Genomic DNA, 19,315 nt, shown 5'->3' with positions numbered 1-19,315 from the left:
CTCCGCCTGATCTACCGCGTTCTGACTTCAGAAAACTGCAGTTCCCATGGTTCCTGATGTTTAAAGTGAAGCCAGCTACGGGTACCCGGATGGGCTTTGACAGCCAGGCACGTTGTAAAGGCACAGTGGAGAGTAGGGCGCACGAGAGACGGAGAGCTGGAATTGCAGAGGCAGAGACGCACGGTCGATTTTCGCCTCCCGCATACTGGGGAGTCCCGAGTCTGTCACCAAAAGCAGAGCTCAGGGCTTGAGTGCGTTTGTGTCAACATCTTTAGTAAGAAGAAGACAGTGGCAGAACCTCCCTACTGCCTCTTTTTTTATTCTTTCTTTTTTTTCATTCACATATTTGTGGGTGCAGATATTGATGTGAGCCAGAGGAGCGGTTTTTTCCGTTGAGTCGCTCGAGACGGTGGCGCGCGGCAGGAGGAGACGGCGTTTACATTGATGTGGGAGGACAATCTCTTTCCGACACGGGGAGTTCAGATGAAGGGGAATCGCTGTTCGGTGACGGCTTCAGCCGTCAAAGCAACGGCTCCGTGACCCGGGCGGGAAGCGAGAGAGCACCAACAAGAACAGCCAGCACTGACACCGTATCAGCTCCAGCAGCACGAGCCCACAGACTGTCCCCTGTTTGGTGAGTGCGCGTGTGGCGTTTTAATGTAGAAAATACACACACACACACGTATTCTTACTGTCCACTCAGCCAGTTGTGCTGCGCACATCTGGTTACGCTTTATGTTGAGTTTTTTTTTTCCTTACACGATTCTCGTCGGTGCCGTTCCCGGACGCATGCTGCATGCGTACTGTTCGAGCTGCTGGGTCATCTACGCTTAACTGTAGGCATGCAGCGTGTGTGGTTACATATGAAATAATGATGTTCAAACACACATAGGCGCACGCGCGCAGCTCTGGTTGAATGTGCGCGCAGGAACCCTGTATACCCCCCCACCTGTTTTTTTTTCCAGCAGCATTTACCATAATCTCCCTTATTAGCCTCATTATCACTAATACACACATTTTTAAGCAGGGCAACAGTGTACAGTAGCTCCCCAGGTACTACCACATGCTGGTACATAAACATACTCAGCGTCTCATTTTTTTATTAATTTATTTTTTTATTTCACTTAGATATGAGACATTTCTGATACATATGGGTGACATGTACCAGATGTTGTTAACCATGAACTCCTCTTGGTGGACAGATGTTATTTTTACATATAAACAGGACACACATCCAGCTCTCTGGTTTTCCATCGCAGCAACCCTCCTGAGTTAGGCAGGAACACAGCAGCAGCACAGATCCTTGCAGTGGCAACAGAGCCAGTGTGTTGGAGGCAAAGCACACCTCATGGTGGTGATTATCAGCTCTTGTCTGTGGTTAATAAGGGGAGGGGATGGGGGAGTGAGGGCAAGGAAAGAAAGTGCATAGAAACTTGAAAGAGAGGAGAGGGATGAGAGAAGTCAATGTCAGTGTTTTGGCAGTGACAGTTGGTTATTTAAGGGCCCTCAGAGATGTGCACAGCTGCCCTAGTGCAGGTGCTGTTAGTATGCAGAGTGGTGCTCTGTCTGTCTGTCTGTCTGTCTCTCTCTCTTTCTCTCTCTCTTTCTCTCTCTCTCTTTCTCTCTCTCTCACACACACAGTCTCACGTTCTCAGTTGCTGGTAGAAGACTGAGTTCTTATTGGCAGGTCCACTTGCACATAATGAATAATTTCAACACTGTGAATGCTGGAATGAAAAGGAAATGGCCTTACCTTGGCATTCAGCTGCTGTCTGTCAGACTTGTCTTGAGTGTGTGTGTGTGTGTGTGTGTGTGTGTGTGACAGAGAGAATGTGAACATATAACAGCTTAGGCCTATTGTGCTTCCTACCTGTAGCGAGCGGGGGCTAGTTGTCATAGCAACGGCCTTGTAGCTCCGTGATGTCCTCCTGTCCTCATTGGCAGGGTCAGCACACCTAAACACACACAATCTCATCTCAAATCTGTGTGTTTGCGTAATGTGTGCACATGCACATGTGTGCTTTGCCCAAGTGGTGTGGTATATGCTGTAGAAGTACCTTTTGTTTGCACCTTTGCTGCCGTTCGTAGGCGTGCACAGACAAGTCAGAGTGTGCGTGTATCTATGCGTATGCATGTGCTATGTGTTGCTGTGTCACAAAGATTACACCCTGCTTGATATGACAGTCGACAGCTCAACCAATCACCTGTTTTCTCTTTCTGCTATCAGCATGTGAAGTTGCCATAGTCAGGACGCCCTCTTGATATGGACGTCGTCATGGAGATGGTTGAAGACAGAATGGACACACAATCATGTATAGGCATGCACACACATAGACTCACATGCACATTGAATGGTACAGTAAATCTATCGACTTCCACTCATTTCCTGTCGCTTTGGGGAAGTTTTGAGTTACGTTCAGGGTGATGCAACCTGTTGATTGCTTGGATTAATTTCTTAATGCATCGCTTCTGGATTTCAAATGCAAACAGTTCAGCACCTCAATTCTGGAACGACATGAATCTACTCAAATGTTAATTACACCTAAAACAATCTCAGGTTCCTCCTTATTTCTTGAGTCTGACTCCTTGCTGCATTGCAACAGATAGATTTTCTTTGTGGGGGGGGGGGATCACAGATGTTTATGACATCAGATCATTCTCACATTTGAACACTTCACAAAAAACGCTGTCATTCAGGAAAAGGAAATTTACGCCACTGTTGTGTATGAGTCATTATTACTCAGGGCTTGAATTCCTCCAGACATGAGAAATTGATTTTTAGGATGCAAGTTCACATTAATGTCTCTTCACAGTTGCAAAATTTGCAAATGCATACAAAAAAAGCTTTCTTCAAAGTACACTCTAGAGCTATCAGCAGATAAAGGAGGAGACATCAAGGATCCTATAATGTTAAAAAAAAAAAGGAAAAACAACCAAACAAACAGCTTTAAAACCTGTAATATTTAAAAATCACTGGACATTTTTGACATATTTTTACTCCTTTCAATATTTTTTATTATTCAACAAACTAGTGCTGGCAAAGATAATTAGTTATTATTTTGTCCCTGGGGGTGAGGGTCTGTCCTTTTAGCACTCCTATTAATCTAAACCTCACCTGAAGTGAAATAGCTTTGCCACAGGCAGGTAATGTGGTTCATCTCCCACACATGCATGCACACACACACACACACACACATACACAGATGTACCCACACACACAGCAGCCATTTAGCATTAGTGTAAGCAGTGTTTGTATGCTCCATTCTGTCACCTCCCACACGATACATTCATAAAACGGCTCCTCCGCGCCAAAGGCAGTGACTCAAAAGAAGACGTCTCCCCCCCTCCTCGCTCTTTTTCCTCTCTTTCTCTCTCGCCTCCTTCCCTCTTTTAACCCCTCTGCCCCCATCTATCAGTCCTTTTTGTCAGTCATTTCGTCAGCTCCCTTTTTCCCCACATTCCCTGTTCCCCTCCTTTTCTTTGATATGTCCTTCTTCACCTACCTCCTCATTCTCCTTGCCTCCCCCCTCACTCCACCTCCCCCCACCCCCTCAGCAAGGCTGGTTGCAGCCAGTTTGAGTCTGACAGTGGAGAGGAAGCTTCGACCTCTCACCTCGGGAGGATGGAGGGAAACAGGAGGAAAGGGTATGATGGAGGGCAGCGGGATGGATGGATGGAAGGGGATGGAGGGAGGTGGCGGCTGCAAGAGGCGAGAGAGAGGTCAAAGAACAGGAGGGATTTGTGGAGGAAATGGGAGGGGGAAGAGATGGAGAGTGAGGACAGAGGGGTCAGGAAGGAGAAGGAGTGATAAATTGAAGACAGAGTGGAGAATATAGAGGGACAAGGAGGGAGAAGTGTGAGAAAGGAGGCGAATGAGAGAAAGACAGAGTGTGAAGCTGCTGTGTACCTCCCTAACAAGCTGGACAGAATCAGCTCAATTATTAAAGAGAAGCGAGAGATGGGGAAAACACGCAGACACATACACACACACAAAGGCATCTCTTCTCAGCGTCTGGTACTCAATACGCACCAGCTTTCTCTGACACATGCTAATTTAAAGATCATCGCACTTTACAGAACATCAGATTTTTATGTTTCTTAATTCTCATGTGTTTGAGTTTTTTTTTATGTTGTGTTATGTGAGTATTTACGTGTCTAGATGTGTGTGTTTGAAAACACACTGTTTTCAGACACACTAATTTGACTTCATTACAGACTTCTACATTCCAGTGCCAACTTTTATGTCCCAACACCGTGGCTTCAATGTCGTCCCATCAATATGAGGAGATAATCACAGCACCGAGGGGTCTGTCTATAAATCCCTTCTGTGAATATAGTTTTCACCCACTTCCATTCCTTTCCTCCCTCCCTCCTCCTCCTCTTCCTCGCTTGCCCGTTCCACCCTTGTTTCTAGTTCTCTTTCTTCTTTCCCTTTTCCCTCCTTCTCTGAGGAAGTGTATGCCCCCAAGGGACGAAGAGATTCGCTACCTTCCAGGAGAGAAAGAGATTGTGTGTGTCTGTGTGTGCGTGCCAGGATAATAGTGTGTTTGTGTGTGTGTGTAAGAGAGAGTGTGAGAACACACACTTCCTGAGATGGAAAGCGAGTGAAAGCAGTAGGCTGTGGAGGGGGAGGAGAGAGAAAAAGATAAGAGAGAAAGACAGAGAGTAGTCGGGGAGAGGGGGAGATGGATGAATCCACTGCGCCACCGTGTGAGTGTGTGTGAGAGAGAAGAGGGAGATGGTAAAAGAGCTTGCAGGTAGACAGAGGGACTGAGGGGTTTCTTATCCTCTCAGTAAAAGTCATAATTTCTCAGTGTGTGCACAAATGTGTGTATGTCTATTTGTGTGCATGTCTCATTGTGTTTGTGTCTGAACATGTTGCCTCGTTCAGGCTCGGGGCCAAGAGCCAGAGAGGTACAGCAGTGTGGTGCGGGTGTGTAGTGTGAACAGAACATTTGCGCTTTCTCCAGAGGTGTGTATGCTGAGACTGTGGATGATGAGTTGTCAGTACCTACAGTTGGAATGTTCACAAGGCGGCCATTGTTGTTCAAACAGCCAGCAGCCTTCTGCTTGGCAACGGGCGCTGCTGCAGCGTCTCCCACAGCAACTGTGGAACAGGAGTATGGAGGGAGGAGGAGGAGGAGTCAGGAAGTCAGGGCCGCAGCACAGAGGCCCCTCTCCAACACACTGGCCTCAAGGTCTGAGTGTGTGTCGGGGTCCAAGCATCTGGTTTGTGTGTCTTCTGTGTGTGAGGTAGGGATGCGTGACTGTGTTTGTATGTGACGGCATGTGTACTTTTTAAGTGTGGCTGTTATCAGCATGACTATTGCGTGTCAGTGTGAGGGTACACTCTGTGTTCGTGTGTTCACCTGTGTAAATTGGAGTCATTGGTGTCAACCTCCTGTATTTGCATGTGTTTTGGAGTGTTTCCTGACACATCACTGCGTGTTTTTTCGGCCTGCACATGTGCACGCTCCTGTTCCCAGCTGGCGTGGTTGGTCACATGACCTGACAAAGGGATGGCCGTCAGCAGCAACTAGGAAAGCGCCTGCAGGAGAGTAAGAAAGAGGAGAGAGAGTGTCAGGGCGAGTTGAAGTAGAGGGAGCGGTGTTGGGAAGTGGGGGTGTGTGTTGTGGAGAGAAAGTGGGGGTGGGAGGTGAGGGGGGATACTGGAGAGATGAGAGAAGGAGCAGTGAGGAAGACAAGTGGGGGGAGTGGGGTGAGGAAGGGGTATTACAGTCCTACTCATCTTAAAATAACTATAACGTGTAGGTTCCTGTGAAACAACAAGGGTGAGACAGGCATTTAGTGAGACAGTCGGATAGGATTGTGGCGGTCCTGATTTTGTTGTCTTGTGTTTTGAGCTACTTCTCAGGTCCCCCGTGTGCACCCTTGGCTGAGCTGCCACTGTATCTGGTCTGTGTGAAGTCTGTTTAGATGTGTGTCTGAATGTCTGTCTGCCTCTTTGTTTGTCTGCACATGGTTTATGTGTTGGTCTCTTTTCATTTATACTCATTGTGTGCGTGTTTGCTGCATGTGCACGCACCTGCTTTTGGCAGGAGATACAGCACGCACACTGATGATGGAGATCATTAGGAATTTCCTGCAGCTGGGGAGGTGGTGGTAGTTTTCTTAGGGGTGGGGGCAGCAGGGTGGGTGGGATGTGAGTGGGTGAGAAGGAGAGGAGAGGTCAGAGTGAAGGAGAGTGTGAGTGGAGGGGGAGAGGGTCTGTGTGACTGTCTGTGTTTTACTGAAGTGTGGAGCTGCAGCCCACTACAACTAAATGTGCCATGTGTGTGTGCATTTTGGTCCCTGATCCCTTTGCCACAGCTCTACCATCTCAACCTCTCAAACAATCTCGGGCTGTTGATGAGAATAGGATTTCAAAACTTTGCAGAGATTGGTTGTGCTTTATTCAGTTCGATTTTCTTTTTTAATATGGGTTTGAAAAAGATGCCTTAAAATCCATGGCGTCAGCAGAATTGGAAATTGCAACAAACTGAATACACCCAAACCAAGAGTATAACTAAACATAAAGCTCGCTCTGGAGCCAGTGATCAGTTTGTTCTGGTCTGCTGAAATAAAGTAGCAGCACAACATAGAGGAGGGGGGATTGGGATGAACCTCAGAGTCTAAGAATCTATCCATCCATCAATTTTCTATACCTGTCCAATTTAGGGTCGCAGAGAGGGCTGGAGCCTATCCCAGAAGGCCCTTGGCAAGAGGCAGAGCACACCTTGGACAGATCCCTAGTCAGTCATAGAGCCATTCAGACTTACACTCACTCATAGGCTCAGTTTAGAATCACCAATGAACCTAACATACATGTTTCTGGACTGTAGGAATCTGGACTATCCAGAGAAAACCTATGCATGCATGGGGAGAATATAAAATCTCATCACAGTAAGGTACTAGCTGAGATTCACACAAGAACAGTGCGAACTTCCACATCACTCTACAGCCCCTAATAAAAACATAGTTATGAATATTGCATTTTTGCCAGGTACCCTTGGATGTTACACACTTGAAATATGAAGGAGTATGTTTGATGTTTTTAAAATTGTGATCAAATTAAAGTTTTTCCTGTGGTTTGTAATCCACTACGGTGCCATTTAGATGCACAACACAAAATTATGGAACAAAGTAAATATAAAGCAAAACAAGAAGCACAATACTTAATGATAAGTATGATAATACAAAACAGTCATTTGGAATACACATTTCTCAAAAGGTAAAAAAAACAAAAAAAAAACAAAAAAAAAAAAAACAAACAGCCCATTTCACAACATTTGGATTCACTGGGCTAGGTCAACAAAAACCTACACCTGAAAAAAGAAAAAAAAGAAAAAAATGGCAACATTTGACAGAAAATCATTTTTACCATTATTTTTTAATGTTTGAAATATTTTTATTTTTTTTCAGTCTTGTTGTGTTTCCATGTTAAAGCCACTATATCAAAGTGACATCATCAAGATTACGAATGTGGTCCCAGTGATGCTGCTCCTTACTAACAGACCTCTATTTGATTTGATAACCAGATGATGCTGTGTAAAATCTTATGTCACATTTACCATCTTGAATACAACCCACAACAGTTCTTTCTCTGTTTTTCACAAAAACGCATCACTGATAACTTTGAAACAGTCACAAAGTTGTTTAATGAATTATCTCCTGCAGTATTTTTCTCATCATGACTGATGTGATCCCCCCCTCACCCATTTTGTTGTGTGAAGGTTTGATGCTGTTGGAGCTCCAGGTTGAGGTTGCATCAGGGTTTAGGTGATGCGGTAGAACGACACTCTGATGCTAGCTGAGTTTCCGCACGGTGTCACTCAGTCTCTGCGGACCCCTTGACCCACTTCCCCCTCCCCACTTTTCTCTTCTGGCCTCACACACAAACACACACACTTTCTCCCTCTCGCTCCCTCTCTCTGTTTTACCCCCCCACTCTCTCTATACCCCCCTACCCCGCCATGCTGCCTCAGTGCTGCTGCCTGTCTCTTAGCAACAACTGCACACCCGTTAGAGCTCAGTGAGTGCTTTTACAAACACACCCAGGAAGACACACTCATACATGTGCACACTCGCAGGCACACACACACACTCACGCGCATGTGATCACACATACGTGTATATATACACGCAAAGTCTAGTTCCTCATTGAGGGTTTCTGCTGGCAGGCCTGTGAGTCTGCGAGCCTTTGTGGCAGTGAGATAGATGGGAAGAGAATAGATATGCTGCACAACTACCATGTACAGAGTCATTGCACTACCCAGAATAAGAACAACAGGACGATTACCCAACCAAAAACTGACAGGGTCTAATCTCGGGCATGCACAAACACCCGCTCTGTGGCATGTTTTGAGTTCATGTTGTGTTTCCTGTATATGCACAATAACACCAAAAACTTTGAGAAAAAAGTAAAAAAAAAAAAAAAAAAAAAGTAGAAGATCAAAACTGTTCAAACAGTATTCATTTGAGAGCTTCTTCTTGTGAAGCAGATTCAACAGATCATCATGTGGGAGCACCACATACCATCGGCTGTTTTCACAGAGACAATACTACGCCACTGTGTGTTCCAAAGCCCCTGAGCCATTCACAGTAAAAATGCACCAAATGCATTTGCTACATATGATTATACCGAAATGGCGGCTGATGGATGCCAAGAGTGTTTGCTTAAACAATGAATCATAGTGGGATTGATTGGCTCGCATCTAAACCCTGTCAGAATGCCCCCTGCAGAGCACTATAGAGAGGTATTTGCATGTGTCTTTGTTTTGTGTGTGATGGGTACATATGTGCGTGCGTGTTGTCTGTCTTTATGTGTAAATCGATGTGTGGGAGGATGGAGCTGTGGGGGCATATTTGCATGTGTGTGTTGGTATGTGTCACTGCGTGTCTGGGAGTGACAGCGTGTGCACGAATGTGGAAGTACATGTGATGCAATGTTTAATTAAAGCATGTACTCCTTTCCTTCTCTCACAAACTGGTCAGATGAAACCTTAATTAATGAGTGCTGTTAATTAGACTGGAGAGAAAGTGAGAATGGGAGAAAAGGAAGGGAATCAAGGAGAGACAACGCTGGGCATGGGAGGGAGTGGGTGAGGGGGTTAAAGAAATATGTGTAGTGTGTGTTCATCTTTATGCTTGTCTGTCCCAGTTGTGTCATTCCTCAGAGCAGCAGAACACTGAGGTTGCTCTGCTTCATGTGTGCAGCCCCAAACTCAGCTACAGTAAAACTCTCCCACTTTACTCCTCCTCTTCTTCTACTGCTTTCTCCTCCTGCTCCTCTTCAACTTCATGTCCTTCATTTTTGCAAAAATTGCTCAAATCTGTCTCTGTCTATCCACTCAGTCATATCTTGTGTTTCTTCTGCGTCTTGCCTTCTCATACATTCACACACATAAGTTCACTCATTCGAATGTCTCTCACTCACTCCCCTCTCTTGCTCTCTGTCCTCCTCCCCTCCTCCTAATTAGAGCCATATGTTTTGGAGGGAGGCAGAAAGATCTGACGATGGACATAATTGTGTTGAATGTGGACTGTGTGCTACAGTGTTGGAGCCAGCAGCGTGCATATCTGCTCACAAATGTTGCAAGCATGCTTGCATTTGGGTTTGACGTGCATGCACTCACATGCACGACAGACAGCACATGTGGTCCAGGGTTTCATAATACTTCTGTCTGTTCTGGTGGTCTGTACTTCTCCTCTTCTCTGAGTTTTATAATCCCTCCATCATTCCTGTCTTTGTGTCACCTTCATCTCTCCATCCTCTTTACACCTCTCTATTCATCACCTCTCTGCTTCCCCCTGGTGGTGGCGATTGTTCCCTGTTCCCTTTGCACCCAGCAAATCTAGTCTTTTGTTATGCGTTTGTATAGTTTTGAAAAAATGTAATAGTGCATGTGGATGTGTGTTTCTTACCGTCATTTTGTTGTTTATTGTAATTCAGGTCTTTGTCTTTATTTATACATGTAAAACTGATATCTTCTTACTCAAATATGGTGTAAAATGTACTCTGTTTGCAGTGTGAGACTGCTCTTGAGCATGTAGTTATGATCAACAATATGTGTGGAAGTCCACCTGACTGTTACTTGTGTATGTGCATTCTGCTGAAACAGACAAGAATGAAACTACAATTCAACTTTAAAAATTTATGCTGCAAGTCCATCCATCCATTTTCTATACTTTTTATTCTAATTCAAGGTAACAGGGAAGCTGGAGTCTATCCCAGCAATTAGCAGGTGAGTGGTGGTACACTCTGGACAGGTAGCCCGTCCATCACAGGGCCAACACAGAGAGACAAACAACCATGCTGCAAGTCATCCTCTGAAATAATTGCGTCTGATGCGAGATGTTGCAACCCTCTCCAAAATACTGATTCTCGTCTGGCCCAATGCATCTTGTGACATCATGTACTAATCTATTATTCTCTTTCCCTTTCTGCTCCACCCTCCTCCACACGCCTTTCTATTTCCCCATGTTCTTTAACTACGTTCCTGTCCCTTGCTCTGTCTGATTCTGTTTTCATGTCTTTCTTTCTCTCACTGTAGCAACCATGGGCAAAAGACAGAAGCAGAGGGAAGAGAGAGAAGTATGTGAGCTCTCCACTGCAGTATTGATGACCCAATGATCCCCTGCAGAACAGAGCCAGTCAGGCAGACAGAGTGAGGCTCAACTCAGAATCAAAATCAGCGCCACAACCATTTGGTAAAAGCAACTGACTGAGCAGGATATGAATGGTAAATGTTATCTAATGTTGTAATGTTGCTGCGTGGGTGACACATTTAATAGAAGAGGATGCATTACAGAGTAGCTTTATGGCCCATTGCCAGATATTTTGACAACTTTATCACACAAGTGCAATTTAGTCTGTGCCACAAAAGTTAGATTTTTAAATGTGCAGCATGTTAGCCATCATGTGGTATTTAGAAAGGCAAGGAATTTGGATTTAATGACTTAAATTAAACTCGGAGATATTAACAGAAACCCTAAATAGTTGACTTGATTTTCTTTTTCACTAGGTATGTGAATCTTCTACTCTTACTAGCTGTAAGAGGAAAGCTACAAAAAGAATTGCTCATTTACAGACAGCTGAAAACATCCCTCCTTTTCCGGCTGCACAACCAGCTAAACTGTCCACTGAATGAGTGGCTTGTCGGATCATCTACATTCAGGGCAAACTGGGGCTCCAGTCGGCTGTGGTGAGATTCAGCCTGAGGAGAAGGTCTGTGTGGCGGGATTTGAGGAGCTGGAAGGACCTGAGTTCTGGTCAAGGGAGCTTGTGCTCCATGGGGGGTTTCAGGATCCCTCTCGTGATGGACTGGCACTGGTGACCCCCGATCACATTCCTCTCACTTCACCATCTGCCCTGGCCAACGGCGTCCGTCTACAGAGAAGGCTGGGGCCCAGCACCTGCCGGCGGAGGCACACTGAAACTGTCACGGCGACTGAGACACATACATTTTCAGAGACACTTAGAAACATGCAAACACACATAGACCCAGATGTGCACGCACAAGTTTTTTCACACGCACGTATGGACAATTTTGGACACATGGAAATCAACACTCACAAAGGTTCTGTAGGCCCAGAACTCCCCAAAGCTGTCACACCAGAGGCCATACACCCAACCTCACCTCAGCCCTTGTCTTTGGCACTTGGCAATCATCCTGCCTCCACCAATCAGCCGGCAACCCCACTCCAGACTGTGGAGACAGACACGCCATCAACCTTTTGTCCAGTCCCCACTGGTCCAAACCAAAACACAGGCTCTTGTCCTCTCCCTGTAGAGACAGAGAAGAAATATGCACTCCGCAGCTCTGGACGTCCTCGCTTTCCCTGTCACCTGCGCAAATCCTCCCGCTTGCGCCGAAGCATAGAGGATGGAGAAAAAAGAGTGGAGAGCGTGAAAGGAGGAGAGGAGGAAGAGGAAATACTGGAAGAAAAGATCTGGAGAGTTAAAGAAGAAGAGGTGGCGGTTGGTGATAAAGAGGAGCATTCATCTGTAGAGGCAGTTCTCCCCACACCCACCTGTCATACAGACATTGCTCTTGCATTATCGGTACCTAAACCTGTTCCTAAAGCTCTACCCAAACCAGGGCCCAGACTTGGGCATAAACCTGGACCTAAATCCAGGTGTAGGCTTACTCTGAAGTCTGTGCATAAAGCAGCTCCTAAGAGCATAATGAAACAGCGTCAAGCAGCACAAGCCATGCAACAACGTGCAAACCCTTCTCTCTCATTTGCATCCACCCTCTCTGCACCTCTGCTCACAATGAAGGAAGAACCTGTTGCAGACCTGGGTGTGTCACTTCCTAATAATGGCAGACGAGGACGTTTTGTTGGTGTAAGTTATTCAAAGATTGCATATAACACTTAAGTTTCTTCTTGACATTAAATAACATGATATTTCAACAATATACTTTTGTCTCTACTTTGCAGGTGAGAAAGATTGTTGTCAAGGTGGCTCGCATTCCTGTCAGTCTTAGCCGCAGGCAGAAGAGCTACAAGATTTCTAATTTGGAAACAGTAACAGGGACAGAGAAAAGTCATGATGGCAATCTGGAGGGATCTGAGGCAGTTCGAGAGCCAACTGCCCTTCTCCGCATGAAAAACAATGGGAAAAGTGTTATGGTGATGTTCCCTCCAGGAGAACTCCCTGTTATTCTGAAACGTAGGCGAGGACGTCCACCTAAACAGCCTTTGCCAGCAATACAGGGAGAGCCTCCAAATGCTGGGAATGCCAGTGTTACCGGAGACCAGCCCAAGAAGCCTCGAAGGCGACGTCGGACTAAACTCCCTTTTCCGTATCCATCCTATGTTAATGATACAAATGATGTAAAAACAGAATACGGTGATGTTCTTTCCAAACTGGCCTTTTTAAACCGCCAGCCTCCTCCCACTGGCCGTTGCTCTCCTCCTCGCTGCTGGACACCTAGTGAGCCGGAAAGCTTTCATGCCCCTCTGGAAAACCCTGGAATATCCACCCTGCTCCACAGGCTCACTGGGTTTAGACGCCCCAGAGGTGGCAGAGGAGGGGGGCTTGGAAGAGGTGGAGGAGCAGCAGGTGGGATTGGGGGCAGTGTGTGCAGGAAAAGCACCTTCAGTGACTTCTTTGAATCTATTGGAAAAAAGCGGAAAATAAGCCCCGTGTCTGAGCATGGATTACCTAGGAAAAGGGGGAAGGGTATGGGTGGGGGAGGGGTGGGCCGAGGAGGGGGTGTGGTGGGAATAGAACCTGGAGGTGAGAAAATAGTCCGAAAGAGACGTATGAGGAAAAATGGTGCATTTAAAGGGGGTGGGATGTCCATGGGGCAGGACTGGCCAAACGGGGCAGGAGGTTGGGGGGAGGAGGTGGCTTTGGATAAGAAAGGTTTGGGTGGTTATCAGCTCTCTGGATCTCCACGGGGTGGCTTTTCCTCATGTGAGCTTGGGCGTGGAGATGCCTATGGCAGTCCAGGAGGAAGTAGAGGGGCTGGGCCAGTTGGAGAAGACTCACAAGGTCTTTTTGCTGGTTATTTTCGATCACTGCTCGACTCTGATGACTCATCGGACCTGCTGGACATCTCCTCACAGTCAGACCCCCGCAAAGCTACATCCACTCCAGGTTTTGAGCCATCCAGTCCAGCTGCTGGTCACAGCTGGTCTCCTGCGTTCCCCAAATGGAGTTCTAAGGGGGCAGGTTCTGGGGTGGAGGGTTCAGCTCAGGCACACTGCTCCTCAGCCAGGCCTCCTTATAGCTATAGCAGCTTGGCTCAAACATCCCCCACCACTTCTACCTATCCAAAATCCACCCCTCCATCTCTCTCACATTCTCCTAGTTCTCCCCATCCTGCCTCCTATGGTCATTACTCCTCTGGCTACTCTTGCTCTTCTCCTGCAGTGCCACAGAGATCGTCAGATTGCAGCTTTGCATACGGATCTGGTCACAGCAGTGGTAAAGCCACCCCCATTGGTCAGATAGGTTATTCTAACTACCAGCTAGCCAAGCGAGCCTATAGTGGATATCCTCAAGGGAGCCATTCCTCTATGGTGCGAGGGGATTCAGCAGGATCCACATCACCTGGAGGAGGGTACATGTCAGTGGCCAAAGGTAACTCCTTCAGTTCCGCCTCCCCAGAGGGTTACAAGCAGTTCAACACCAATCAGTGGAGCTACAGGTAAATCACTTGTCGTACAACATAATCAATAATTACACATATTTAATGATTAAGTGACTATTATTGAGAGTTGTAACTGCAACATACTGTGGTGTAAATTAAATTATAGTTCAATGCTTTATTACTTTATAAAGTGTTATTTATATATATATATATATATATATATATATATATATATATATATATATATATATATATATATATATATATATATATATATATATATTTTTTTTTTTTTTTTTTTTTTTTTTCTTCCAGACAAGGCTATGGTGGCTGGTCAACTGACAACTTTGGGTCTCAGTATCATGGCTATAGCGAATACGGCTCCAGTGAGTCCAAAGACATCTTGGATATCTCAAATTACACCCCTCAGAAGGCAAAGCGACAACCATTTCCTGAAAGTCTGTCCGAATCCTCTTCTGACTCCTCACACCTTGGCTCTACAGCCCCTAGTAGTGGCCCCGTCTCTGCAGGTGGCACCTTCAAACAGAATGAGGCTGCATCTGTTAGTGGGGACGGGGGCCAATCAAGTCTGTCCAGCCTAGAGAAGTTGATGATGGATTGGCATGAGAGTGCCTCCGGACCGTCATATAACTGGAGCCAGAATGTCCTTTTCCAAAGTGGGGGAACCAGCAAACCTGGCCGCGGCCGCAGAAAACGGACTGAGCCACATTTAGAAAAAGAAGGGGGTACTGCCTTACATTCTGATTCCCCATCCAGTCCCTCCCCTACACCTACACCTGGACCTAAGAGAGGAGGAGTTGGAGGACGGGGTAGAGGATCTAGAGGGGGAAGAGGGGGTCTGTCTCCCTGTCAGAGAGAGCGCCCTAAAGGCAGGGGTAAGGCTGCTTCTACATCAGGAGCGGGACTAGCAGTGTCAGCTGGAGGCCCAGAAGGCTCTGGTATGTTCCAGGAAGGGCTGGATTATTACAGCGGAGATAGCAGCAGCCTGTCTCCCCTGGCCACTCCTAATCCTGCACCACCATCCAGCTACCTCCAGGACCCCTGTGAGTACCCCTCTCCTTATTCAGCCCACCCCTCCACACCATCCTCTGAGGAGCGATATCCAGCTTTATACCCTGGTGAGTCATCCTCGTCCCTCTCACCAAGTGTCTCATCTCCCCCTTACCCTCCCAAGCCTACCCCTCCTCCACCCCAGTCTTACCACCTTGTCCCCTCCAGGAACTTCTCCCCCTCCTGCTCCCCCTCACCACGATTAACTCCCCACTGCAGCACAGCCCTCAGTCCCTCACACCGCCCCCCTCCAAAAGACCCCCAGTTTTCACAGTACGACTCCCCCAGCTACTGTGGTTCCCCCTATTGGTACGGACAGACATCGCACAGCGGCAGTCCCAACCCACACTCCCACTCAAATACAGCCGTGCACACCCACAGCAACCCACACACGAGTCCTCACGGAAACACACATGCCAATTCTCTCGCTAGCCCAAACGCAAACACTCTTACACACATGACTCCCCATGACACACATCATCATAGTATGCAGCCCAACACAAACCTGAGCTCACACACCAACACACATCCCACCACACACCTCCAAGGTAACCTCCTCTCCCACTCAAACATTGTGCACCTCCCCTCTCAAACACACTCTCACCCCAGTCCCAGCCTGCATTCTCATCCAGCACCTGCGCTTTACGAGGAGCGCAGCCCTCCCTCTACCATGACCCCCCAAAAGCGGGATTTGACCCCCCACACCATGAGCACAGGCCATCGCCAAGGCCCCTTGCCTCTCTCCCCATACCCCAAACCTGCTCTTGACTCCTCGCCTCACCAGGAGGAAACAAGTGGTTACTCCCTGCATCAGCAATCCTACCAGGGCATGGGACACCGCTACACCTCCCAGGCGGCTCAGGGTAGTGGGGTGCTGTGCCAACTCCTGGACCCAGCCAATGATGACAGCTTCAGTGTCACCAGCCTGTAACAGCAGGTTAGTTTATTTAATAATTCACATCACCATTAATTGAGCTGAAAAAGAGATGTCCGTATAAGGACAATTATGAAAAGATTAGATATTTGAAACAACATAATAATTAACATAAGATACGTCATCACTGATATAAATAATCTTTGCAATAAAAAGCAGGAACATTTTTTATTCAGCCAGAAACTGAACAGAACATGAAAAACAATACAAGACTGCAACACAAAACATTCATTCATGGTCATGAGTGATGTCTTTTTGCCAAGTATATTTACAGCAAAATTACAAGAAACATGACATGTGCCCCAAGATACAATAATATTAAAAACTGTATAATAAATCTGTTTTATTCCACATATAAAATAGACCATTGAGAGAATATTGGACTGTGTCACTACCAAGTCTGTAAACCTGTTTTATTGTGCCTTCCTGCAGAGCCTTGCTTTACAAGCCCTGTTTTTATTTGTTTTAAAGGATTCATATCCAAAATGCAGTAAGAGTTTTGTAAATACATCTCTTTAGATGTTACTAGGCAATTAACTCAAATACAGTTTAATAAACAGTATTTATCTCCTGAAAGGTCTGAAGCTGTTGTGATAAACTCACAACTTGTGAACAAAGGAGTGCTTAGTGTGAGTGAAACATCAAAGTGTGATAGGGAACACTCAGAGCGGCCTGGACATCCACCTAAGACAACAGTGATGGATTATGGCAGGATCTTTTCTTAAAGACTACAGCCCTTCACAATAAATGACAAATGCCAGCAGCAGGACAGACTATCATGATCTGATTATAAGCGACAAATGGTCCACATATATGGTGCGTTCGATTTGTACTCAGAAGTCGGATTTTTCGAGTTGTTTGCCAATTTCCAGATTCGACTTTCGACCTTCGAGTCAAATTAAAAGCACCAGTATACTGCTTTTTCCACCTTGTTTTCATTCTACAAAATGGTTTACAATATTTCTTATTTATCCATTAAAACACACAAAGTTATACAGCACTTTTTAATTCTATGGTCCAATCCCAAATCCTTCCTTTGGCCCCTCCAGACAGTGGAGTATGTGTCCTTCAAGAAATAGTGATCGTATAGCCATCCAAATGGTGCCTGATGCCCAGGTTAAAATCTAGTTGATCCCTAAAGAAAGGAGGCACCTAAACACTGGTGAGCTGAGAGGTCAGGCAAAGATGGGCTACAATTACATACAAAGCACTGGCAAAGTGGGGTTCAGCATTTAGCTGTAAAACTCTCCATGTTACATGGCTGTAATTCCTGAACTATTCCTCCAATTTGAATGCAAATGTCTTGTCATTAACTCAGACTCTGCAATTTTAGTTTTAGTTAAAAAGTAATTAAATAATGACACCACATCTTACATGTTATTTACCAAATATAAAATACAGTACTCTCATATGACTATTTTTTCTCATCTTCTTTTCCCTCTCTGTCTTTTTCTTTTTTAGGTGCATTCAATCCAAGCTTTTACAGATTTGCAAACATTTTTTTTCCTTTTTTTTGTCTGTTTTTTTTTTAAGGGGACTTCTTTGTGAGAGACTGTGAAATGAAGGGTGAGAATTTAGCTGCCAGCTTTGGACACTAAAGCTTTAATTCTCCGGCATTGACAATCAAGATCAACCCACATACTCAAGCATGCACAAACACAAATGCATACACACACAAATGCAAACACACATATATAAAGACACGCATGCACAGATTAAATCACTACCTAACCATATACATGTAAAATCATCCATGAGCACTCTAGACTGGAATGAGGAAACGACCAAGAGGAGCTGACAGATGAATCCCAGACGCACATGGACAGAGAAAAAAAAAACTCATCCCTTCGAGCCCCTCTGTGACACATGCAGTATTTCACAGAATCTCTCTGTTTCTGTTCTGTACATCCACAGTATAGACAAACAAAAATCACAATCTTTTCTCTCGCTTTTTTTGTTTCTCTTCTCTGTTGTCTCCAAGCTCCCCCTCCTCTGCTAAACCAGCAACCATGTTCTGCACTCAAATCACCTGTCTTGTGCCCCCAACCTGAGCCGCATCTGAGCCCAAATCAACTTTTTGAAGACCATGAGCCTAGCAAATGTCCTGCTCTGTGCACTCCTTGTGTTGTGTCCCATAAGAGAAAAAGTGGACTTAAACAGTTTGTGCTCTTAAAATACCAGCATCTGTACATATGACTCCTGCTCCAAGCCAGGGGGCCTCCTTGTGCTCTGAAGGCCCGTCATCTGCGTTCTGCCGTGGTTTCTCTGCTTTGGGGGGGAGGACTGCAGCATGGAGACTCAACATCCTGTGTTTTGCTGTTTTAACTACAAGGGAAAGAGAAAATGAAATTACACAACGGCCCCAAAGAGACTCTTGTTTTCTGTGTGTGAAAGGGAGACAGAGGATACATTTGCGTGACTGCAGTGATGCATGTATTTGTGAGTTTGCGTGCATATTCTGTGTATGTGTGTGTGTGTGTGTGCGTGCCTGTGGGGTCAAAAAGAGTGAAGCTCCCGCGACGCCATAGTCTTGGCGGGGCCTCATTCTTTCTTTCACTCTCTCCCTTCTTTTTCTGTGGTCTTGTGTTGTTTAGTGGTTTTTGTGATGAAAATAAAATTGTATCTGTCTGTTACATATCATGTATGTATCTGAGGTGCAAAATATTTAAATACACATTATGTTCTTGCCATTGGTAACTTTGTCTATGGCGTGCATCTTCTTTAACCGATAAAAAGGAGGTGGGAGCAAGGTTTTTGTATGTGTGTGATTTTGATCCATGAGTACTGGGCTTTACCAAGCAAGTAAGTTCAGTCAAGGACACAATTCGACAGGGAGTGAAAGGGAGGGGAAAGTAGGAATGGATGACGAGCAGAGCAGTGTGTTCGAGGGAAAAGAAAAAAACTAGACTGTAAGAACTAAATCAGAAAAGGGTGCTGAAAAGATTTTAAAGGCAGTGAAACAAAAATTGCACAAAACTGGAGGTTCAACATTTCTAATCCATATAAGGAAAAGTGTCAAAGCGCTACCAGAGAGCTGACAAGAAAGGACCCCGGTCTTGCTTCATGTGCTCAGAGGGAAACTTGCTGTTATACAGCAAATATTGTACATTTGCAGCTTGTGTGAATGTGTGTGTGAGGGTGTGTGTGTGCACATGCCAGACAGTCACAGAAAATGAGAGAGAATGGAAGCAGATGGGGGAAGTTT

The 19,315-nt window shown here is 45.7% G+C and overlaps 1 protein-coding gene across 1 annotated transcript; it reads left to right on the top strand.

The window, feature by feature from the left end:
* Positions 1-148: 148 nt before the first annotated feature.
* On the top strand, positions 149-18,807 carry ahdc1 (AT hook, DNA binding motif, containing 1). The gene is made up of 6 exons (XM_041967184.1): positions 149-634; positions 10,554-10,742; positions 11,025-12,349; positions 12,445-14,162; positions 14,421-16,113; positions 17,572-18,807. The coding sequence occupies exons 3-5, from the start codon at positions 11,147-11,149 to the stop codon at positions 16,105-16,107; spliced, it is 4,608 nt and encodes a 1,535-aa protein (XP_041823118.1). The 5' UTR covers positions 149-634; positions 10,554-10,742; positions 11,025-11,146; the 3' UTR covers positions 16,108-16,113; positions 17,572-18,807.
* Positions 18,808-19,315: the final 508 nt, after the last annotated feature.

This window comes from Melanotaenia boesemani, chromosome 17 (assembly GCF_017639745.1).
Source record: "Melanotaenia boesemani isolate fMelBoe1 chromosome 17, fMelBoe1.pri, whole genome shotgun sequence".
Taxonomy (NCBI): Eukaryota; Metazoa; Chordata; class Actinopteri; order Atheriniformes; family Melanotaeniidae; genus Melanotaenia; species Melanotaenia boesemani.
Note: the sequence above shows the minus strand (reverse complement) of the source record. Positions and strands in the feature narration are given on the sequence as shown.

Bases quoted from the DNA above. Each gene is read 5' to 3' on its own strand.
- ahdc1 (XM_041967184.1), top strand. From the start codon at position 11,147: ATGAGTGGCTTGTCGGATCATCTACATTCAGGGCAAACTGGGGCTCCA. The intron at 12,350-12,444 runs GTAAGTTATTCA...TCTACTTTGCAG, and splicing joins GACGAGGACGTTTTGTTGGT to GTGAGAAAGATTGTTGTCAA. The intron at 14,163-14,420 runs GTAAATCACTTG...TTTTTCTTCCAG, and splicing joins ACCAATCAGTGGAGCTACAG to ACAAGGCTATGGTGGCTGGT.